This window comes from Primulina huaijiensis, chromosome 1 (assembly GCF_012295235.1).
Source record: "Primulina huaijiensis isolate GDHJ02 chromosome 1, ASM1229523v2, whole genome shotgun sequence".
Classification (NCBI taxonomy): domain Eukaryota; kingdom Viridiplantae; phylum Streptophyta; class Magnoliopsida; order Lamiales; family Gesneriaceae; genus Primulina; species Primulina huaijiensis.
In genome coordinates, this window is record NC_133306.1 from 10,999,667 (window position 1) to 11,008,845 (window position 9,179).

The window sequence follows — 9,179 nt, forward strand, 5'->3', positions numbered from 1 at the left end:
TCTTTCAATTTAGTTGGATATTCAGATGCAGATTATGCAGGATGTAAGCTAGATCGTAAAAGCACAAGTGGATCATGTCAGTTTCTTGGAGACCGACTGATTTCTTGGTTCAGCAAGAAGCAGACATCTATAGCTACCTCAACAACTGAAGCGGAATATCTAGCTGCTGGTAGTTGCTATGCACAACTGATCTGGATCCAGCAACAACTGAGAGATTATATAGTAATTACAAATGAATCGCCCATATTTTGTGACAATACGAGCACAATTGCCATTACCTATAATCCAGTTATTCACTCAAGGACAAAGCATATAGATGTCAGACACCACTTCATTAGAGATCATGCTTTGAAGAAGGACATTTGACTGGAGTATATATCAACTGAGCAACAAGCAGCTGACATCTTCACCAAACCATTACCCGAGACTAAGTTTTCTTACTTTCGCAATATTCTTGGTTTAATTGATTTATCATAAGAAAATTGTTAATGCTACTTTACTAATGAAATTGTATGCAGAAAATAAGGACACAACAATAAACTGAAAACGATATGTTATTAAGAATAAAAACGATTCCATCTTACAGTAGACAATTCAGAACCAACTGAATCCTGCCATTCTGTAATAAAATTGTTCAATTCATAAATTCGGATTCTAGAGAATGATTTAGTTATAGAAATCTTCTTAATCACATGCCACTCCTTCCACAGCATTGCTTGTAACAGGACCTTGTCATCGACAAGCTCTGTAACATGTCTGAATTCAAATCGTTCCAAGTATTTTCTGGCTGTTGCTGCTTGAACTCGAGAAGGAGTCGCACCACTACTACTTATTCTCTACAACTCATGGATTTTGAACCATGTTGACATCACCTTTTTCAAGACATATTCTTCCATTTTCTTCTTCGACTCTTCCAAATAAGCACTTGTTTCTTAAGTAACATGAACATGCGTACTACTATAAGCATCGGAAATATCTGAATCTGCCATGTTTAAATGATATTATCTCACAACTAACTGCTATTATCTTATAGACAGGTGACATTTAATGTCAAAGAAGTTGAAGAGTCTCAAGCCAACAAAAGCGTTTTCTCAATTACCCAGGCTTCTTATCTATCAGTTGCTTATTTGATATCAGTTTGTTAATTACCAGTTGATTCATTTTTAACTGATTTCAGTTTGGTTTTTAAATCTTAACTGATTTCGGTTTACAGTAAACTAATATTAGTTCTTTAACAGTTCATTTGTTCAGTTAGTAATTCATTTACAACAACTAATGCAACTGCCAATTTACAGGAAAGAAAAAGACAAAATTAACTCAGATAAATATTTTATTCAAGCATAAACATTAGCTCGCATTACAGCATAATATTTTTCCTCTACATCAATTATCCACATCTTCAACCAAGTGGATAAAGGTGGAGTGGACGTCTTGGCAAAGCTGTGTGAATAAGCTATGCGCCTCAGGATCTTCAATTCCTTCTTGAGCATCAGCTGATGAATATGACCATCCTTAAAGACGTCAATCCACTCAGCTATGTGCAAGTGCTTCCTCACCTTCCTCAGCTCTGCCACCCATTTAGGAGTGGTAGCCTCTCCAGTGTTATACAAGAACTCAAGTTCTTGTAACTTCTCCCAGTACTGAAGATTCTCATAGAAGACTTCATCTTCTATCTCAGTCTTCCTGGCCTCCAGAGAAAACGACGACGTACTCGAGCTACTCGCACCAGCCGTTTCTTTTATCTTAAATATTTCACTAATATGACTGAAACTAACTGTGTTACTTCTATTTATAGCCGAGAGTTATGGAAGCTGAAGGGCCGTGCACGTTCCAGCAAACAATAAATTCCTTAAGCTTTAAATTTATTTTTATCGTCATTTTTAATTATTTTGAGCACCCATTAAGGGGGAATATTAGTTTTTAAGAGGTTAACTGAGAAGACAATTGTTTGTAAATTCTCAACTGAAACGGATCAGTTTCACAACTGATCGTTCAGTTGGTTGTTCACAAAACTTCTCACATAAGTTAACAAATTAAAAAACTTATTATATTCCAAATCAACTGACGTGACTGCAGTTTCATAACGTGGCCTATTTTAAAACCATTCACTTTCTGCACACACGCTTATAGCACACGTACACACATTTTTATTCAAATTTTTTTTGGACTGACACGTGTCCTATAATTCGAACAGTCACGAACATAAGTACTTTTCCCGCCCCATTTCAGTTCTTCTTCTTTACGCTTATCCAAATTTCTCAGAGCAAAAACAAAATCAAGCATTCTCTTTCGCAGGAAATCATTCAGTTCAAATGGCAAACCAAATCCCCGCGCACGTTCTAAATGCTATGGCCATTGATTTCGATTCAGTTTTCTCAGTAACTGAGGTTGAAGTGAAGAATGTTTTTCTGAAACTAGAATCAGCTGGGCTGAAGACGTTTCTAGGGCAATCTTCAAAAACCATCTATCCAAAGGAAATCAATGATTTCTATACAAAGGTTTTGTTACTATTGATGGAAATATCTCTATTACTATCAATAATCAGCTAATGATCATATCTGAAGAAACCTTCGGGGAAATCTTCTCTCTACCAACTGAAGGAATTATCAACTTCTCTGAGGTACGAACTGCTGATATTGAAGAAATGCAATCTCTGTTATCTGCTGATGGACGGAAAATCAAAGTCTCCGATCCTAAGAAAGAACTGAAGCCAGAAATTCAATTGCTGGCTGATATTGTTGCCAAGGGCATTCTGGCTAAGGCTGGTTCATTTGCAGCCCTTACTCTTGAAAAATTTCAAGCCATGACCGTGATAATGGCAGAGAAGAAAATGAACTGGAGGCATATTATTTTCAGTATTTTGCGAAATATGCTTCAATCTACCAAGCAGTCCAGAGGTTATGCAGTTCAACTCAGTTATCTACTGAAAACAAAAGGTTTAGTGGCTGACAATGCTGAAAAGCTATCCAAGTTTAAGGTATTCTCTGACAAAAACATATTGCCACCAAAAACCAAACTGGAACTGTCTCCTGATCAATTCGTGAAGATCAAGAAAGAGATTGGGACGCAGCAGGCTGCTCCCAAATCAGTTAAAAAGGCTAGGTCTCAGGCCCAACTGAAATCTACCAAGAGAAAACTGACTGTCAGTGAATCAGATTCTGAGGAAACACCTTTTCAGCTGATCACCAAGAAGCAAAGGACTCAGAAAACAAAGCCAGTGGCGTCGCTCACAGCTGTTCCTGAGAAACCAAAGGCATCAGATACTCAACAGCCTATTCAGGTTGTTCTCTTGACAGCAATTCCTGCTGATAAGGAGAAAAAATCAGCAAAAGCTTCAGCCCCCTTGACTCAAATCAAACGACCTTCAATTCTTGCTCCTGCTCGACCTAAGGGAATTGTTATTCAGGAAAGAGTGGACTCTACTCAATCTGGACTAAACATTCCACATATTCTTACTGATGAGAAAGGAAAGGGCAAGATGATCAAAGAACCAAGGCCCTCAAATGCTATTCAAACTCATATTGACCTCATATGGGAACAGGTCAATGCCTTTGCTGCATCAAAAATGAACATTTTTGAAGCTTGGACGAAGTTTAGAACACATACTTTTGCCAAGCAGCTGAAAAAGAAGTCCAAGCTGAACACATTTATCAAATTGGAGACAACTGTTCTGAGAGTGGTCAAAGCTGCAACAATAACTCAAGCCTTGGAGCGCAAGAACTACTTCTTTGATCAAGTCCGAGCTAAAAAGTTGGACCAACTGATCGAAAAATTGAAAGCCAACTTTATTCCCACAAGTCCAACTGCATACAATGATCAAGCTGTGATCACTCAGCTAGAAACTGATCTATTAACTCTGCAATCCCAAATAAAATTTTGGGAGACGGATCAGGAACTTGTTATTCATGAAGGCACTTCAGTAGATGAAGAAGCTGATTCACCTTCTCGGCGCCGTGAACCATCTCCTGAACAAGCTGCTACAACTGATGAGCCAGTTCAGAATGTGCCTCAACCTACTGCTGCTGCTCCTCAAATGTACTCAGAAGCTGACTTGACACTCGCCAATATTGATGAAATTATTCAGTCAGTGATTCAAGAATCTCAAACAGAGGAACTTGTTTCTGTCTCAGTTGATCACTCAACTGATCGAGCAGTTCTAGAGGATCCCGTCTTACCTGAAGAGCTTGTTCAGCCTACTGATGTGCCAGCTCAGTCACCTGGTCAAGAAACTACTGAAAATGTGGAGGCTCAGTTGCTACATTCTGAAAATATTCCAACTGATGAGCCAGTCCTCGTTTCAGCTGAATCTCCAGCAGAAGCACCAGTTCTTGATGCTCCGACTGAAGATACCACAAATTTGCCTATTTAGCCGGACAATTCGGTTGCTGCTTAGGATCTATCTTCTCCTCCCCCAGATCAAATTGGAGTTGCTGAAAAAATTGTTCCAGAACAGACTATTGCAGAGACAGTTATAACTGACAGGACATTAGTGGTCTTTGATCCAGTCTCCGAAGGACAAGCACCTGGAACTTCTGGACATTCACCACCTCATTCATCTAATGATCTTGAATTAGTTCTTAAAGAAATTCAAGATATTCAGAATAATATGCATAAAATTCTCTCTGCCATCTCTAACATTCAGCATACTCAACTCACCCATTCTCTGAAACTGGAACATGCAGAAGTATTTAACTCAGAGAAACTGAAGGCAGTTCAAGCTACCGTGACCTCTCTTTCCTTTGCAATTGCTAAAATAAAAAAGAATAGAGGTATAGCAGAAAGTCTCTCAGCGACTCAAGACACTATCAGCAAAAGAGTTGATGCGGTGGAGACACTCGTATCAAGAAAGATAGACTTCATGCAAACCACTGTGCTCAATGCAGTCGCAGACGTAGCCACTTCTGTCAAGATTCTTTCAACCGATGTTAAGAGATTATCTGTCAGAATGGAGGCGTTTGACAAAAAGGGGGAATAGACCATCAGATCAGCAGTTCAATGGAGATCAGCTCAATAGATTTGATACAATGAAGCTACAGATTACTTCATTCAGATTATTTCATTCTTTCATTGTACGAATCTGTACACAACAGTTGATTATTTTATCTACAACGAACTTGAAGATCATATAAGCTTCATTGATCAGTTATTAGTTGATTAGTTTTGTCAAACACCAAAAAGGAGGAAATTGTTGGAAACTTAATTTCGGATGTTTGACAAACCGATTATTTATTGGAACTAACTGATCAAATATTCGATCCATACAGCTTGCCTAACTGAAGAGTATTGCGCATATTATCTAAGGCAACCGAACCCAGCTGAACTGAACTTTTGAAGAAAACCAACTGATCTGTTGGAAACCGATCAGTTGATATATTCAGCCGTTCGCGCATATTATCTAAGGCAACCGAACCCAGCTGAACTGAACTTTCGAAGAAACCAACTGATCAGTTGGAAACCGATCAGTTGATATATTCAGCCATATGCTTCCTTCAACTCAACATGTCTCGGGAAAGAACGATCAACCGACAAAGAGATATAGAAGATTGCAATGTCGCACTTAAATCAATAAAGCTTAGAACAACACATTTCGGCGAAAGCAATTAAGACGCCGCATCACAATAAATGAAGGAAACAATATTCAAGGGATAATCAAGTAAAAAAATCAACGGATACAAATATTCAAATTTATCTCAAGTTACCGTTGGAAAGGAAGCATATAAATAAGTGAACAAAGCAGTTGAGAAAAAACAATCAACGCATTATTGAAGCTTGCTGGTACGCTGCTAAAATCACAATTCACAGCTCACGTATATCAGATATATCAGTAGCATCTAAAGCTACACTTTGAGCGTGTTAGCACTTTGTAATTCAATCAAGAATATATCAGTTGTGCTAAGATCAGTCACGAACTGATAAAAGCTGTTGTATGCTAAGAGTTTCAGTTTTGGCAGTGTTAAGTCCAAACTGAAGTGGGTCAGTACAAGTCTTGTATTCGATCGAAGTCTTTTAGTGGAAATCCTATCCTTGAGACAGAAGGGGTGACGTAGGAGTGATTGAAATCTCCGAACATCCAGAAACAATCCTTGCGTACTTTATTTCAGTTTTGTATTCTATCTTTCAGTCAGTTATTTTTCGCAACTACTCTTAGTTTAACTGATTGTCATTGACCAACAAGATTCCGAGAATCAGTTTGTCACCAAACTGAATTCAAAATTCGAAAAGATTCATTTTAATTGTGAGTGTTTATTCAACCCCCTTCTAAACACTCTTGATACGTTAATCGATCCTATCAGAGCGTCTAGTAGCATCGCCCCATGATTCCATAGGTATCACTGATAGTGCCTGCAAGAACTTTAGTCATGGTTAGCGTACAGTACGGTCCCTTCATCACATATATCCCGATCTAATCTACAACTATTGGTATATCAAGAGTTGCATATGAATTCGATAACGATGCGATATATCATTGAGTACTAATAGTGGCATAGTATGTGCAACTATGAAAACACCTTTCCCTAAAGCACATTTCTTGCTCTGGCCAGAGATTCCTTGCACTATTAACTCATCAGATCACATAGGATATCTTCACCCGTAGGCGAACAATGAATCCCTGACCACAATGCATTTGCTCATACTTATTTCGAAACTACACCCAACTTCACCACTTAATGACCCTCAATGGAGTTGGTAAACATATCAAAGTGCATGATAATACGTATATATTGTATATTCAAGAACTTTATCTATGCAGCTTGCATGGGTATACTTGGTTTTACGTTGGAAACCGATCAGTTGATATATTCAGCCATACTGATAACGATTTTACGTTTCGACGCAGACCTCATGGTATCTATTGTATATTCAAGAACTTTATCTATGCAGCTTGCATGGGTATACAGATAAAGTATGATGTCATAATCGAATAAAATCGTAAAATATTATTAAAATAAAGATGATTTTATATTAGAGTCAATAAAGCCCAAGCCACAAGTTGGCTTGCCGGGCACCTACTCTAACACCAAGATGCTCGGGCACTGGCCGCAATATGATGACACCGAATGGATTCCGATCCCTGGACTATTCGTGGACAGGGTCTTTAATCCATTATCTTGTTATTCTTATGCTACTCGGGCTAGGCTGGAAGTTGAGGTTTGTATGAGCATGTAGTAGTCTGATCGGTTTCTCGGGTTGATACATGCCCCGAGATGATTTAACTAAAGTATACTTTACCCAAGATGACTCTTATCTAGTCTACTCTTGGCTTATCTAAAACAATTCTAGGCTTCTGATATTTCTTACTTTGCTCGAATTCAAAGATGACCGAGCTCCTTACAAAATATGACCATATGTATTTAAATCCATGACAAGATAATCATATTCATTTAATACAAAATTTAAACTTTAGATCACTTTAATTAAATTATCTGATGAAAGATACGCACTTATAATTTGAATATGAAGTTCAAATATTATCCTTGCATGAACGTGACGAACAAGGTTGATTACACATTTTTACCACACTCAAAATTTCAAATGGAGAAAATAAAATAAAAAAAAGTTACACGACCATTAGAATCCGCACAAGTACCAAAGGGAAAGCGTTCTCGCTTCTTCTCCTTCGCTTTACCTCCTAATTTGTTGAATCATCTTCCAAGATCTAGAATTCTTTACAATTCTGCTCTCCAGCTACTAAACCTCGAGAATCGACTGACAAGTGCTCCAATCCAATCTTTTTCTTGCATTTCTTGAATTATTGGACACAGTTTCAATCTTCGGACTCGAATTTTTCTCCGAACATAATTCAGTCATGCCGGAGTAAAAACCCTTTTTCCCCAATTACGCGATGTAAAATGCATATGCGCGTAATTAATCAAGACTCTGAAATGCTGATATTTTTTCTTTAATCAGGTATGATGGATCTGACAGAAGAACGGCCTCCGGAGCAGGCGTCACCACCACCAGCGTCCATGTCACTGCTCTCGACGGACTTGTTAATGTTAACTCTCTCTTCACCGTCGCGATCTTTGTGGGCCTTTCCCTGACTACTCCAGGGCAGCACAGCCTTGAAAACCCTTCTGCCTGCGACGCCGGTCTTGAAGTAGTCAAGAAACTCCTTGTTTTCGAGGTTGTCTCCTTCAGCTTCTTTCTTTTCTCTTCTCTGGTGGCACAGGGTCTGAAGCTGGCGATCAATCTACTGAACAGTAAAGATGTGGATGAAGTGTTCAGAGCCCACATCAATTTGAAGGTTCTGAGATTTGGAATGTTGGCTTCCGCCATTGGTTCAGTAATGGGGTGCTTGTTTTTGATGCTGTCCATGGTTAGTGTGATTGAGATAAGATTGGGAATGCTGTCCTGTGGGAGCAAGTCTACGGTTCAAGCTGTTACGGCTTTAATTGTTCTGGTGACCTCTGCTCTCATGGTTTACATTTCAACTGCTGTTTATGCTTTTCTACATTGATTGGAGCCGGCGTTATTTGTTGTAATAATAGATTCTTGTTTCCTTTGACGACGGCTGGGGTTAAATTTTGTCAAGTCCTGAGGAAGTTCATGTTTTTATATAATTGGATTAGATAGATTTGATTGGAGAAAGAAGTCAAGAATTAGTCGAATTCTTACAGTAATTTATATTCCTTTTTTATTCAAAGAAGTTTTTTCGACACTTGCATGCGGTGGATATATATGGCCATGTAGGTAGCTGATAGGTCTTCAGTTGGTTATGAAGCTTGGATCCCCTTTTTTTCCGCAAATGCGGCGGTTGATGAATCATCTTCCTTGATGTTGTTTACCATAAGACCTTGATATCCACGAGGTTAGAGTAACTTGTCTGGATTTGTTTTCCAAAGTAAGCGGTGTCCTAAGGCCCAAGTCCCATGTTGGATCTCGGTTTTCTACGTGCCCAAATGCAGCGGAAGTTTAAAATTTTTTTATTTTATTTTGAAAACAAAATAATTCTTTTGGACACTCGTATGGTTTTCAGGAATTAAACATGCATAGGATGTTTAAAGAATTATACCTTTGTAAATTAAATCACTGGACTCCAACTAATCCGGTATAAACGGATTAGCTCTTGTTGATTCCCTACGAACTTTCTTCGATGAAATCCTCCTATCAAGTCCACGACTGGATGGTATGTTCCTCTTCCAAATTGCACTAGAAAATTTGGAAGAGATTTTACGTTG

The 9,179-nt window shown here is 38.5% G+C and overlaps 1 protein-coding gene across 1 annotated transcript; it reads left to right on the forward strand.

The window, feature by feature from the left end:
* Positions 1-7,511: 7,511 nt before the first annotated feature.
* On the forward strand, positions 7,512-8,506 carry LOC140991336 (uncharacterized). The gene is made up of 2 exons (XM_073461284.1): positions 7,512-7,815; positions 7,909-8,506. Exons 1-2 carry the CDS (start codon positions 7,808-7,810, stop codon positions 8,456-8,458), a joined length of 558 nt encoding a protein of 185 aa, XP_073317385.1. The 5' UTR covers positions 7,512-7,807; the 3' UTR covers positions 8,459-8,506.
* The last annotated feature ends 673 nt before the right edge of the window (positions 8,507-9,179 follow it).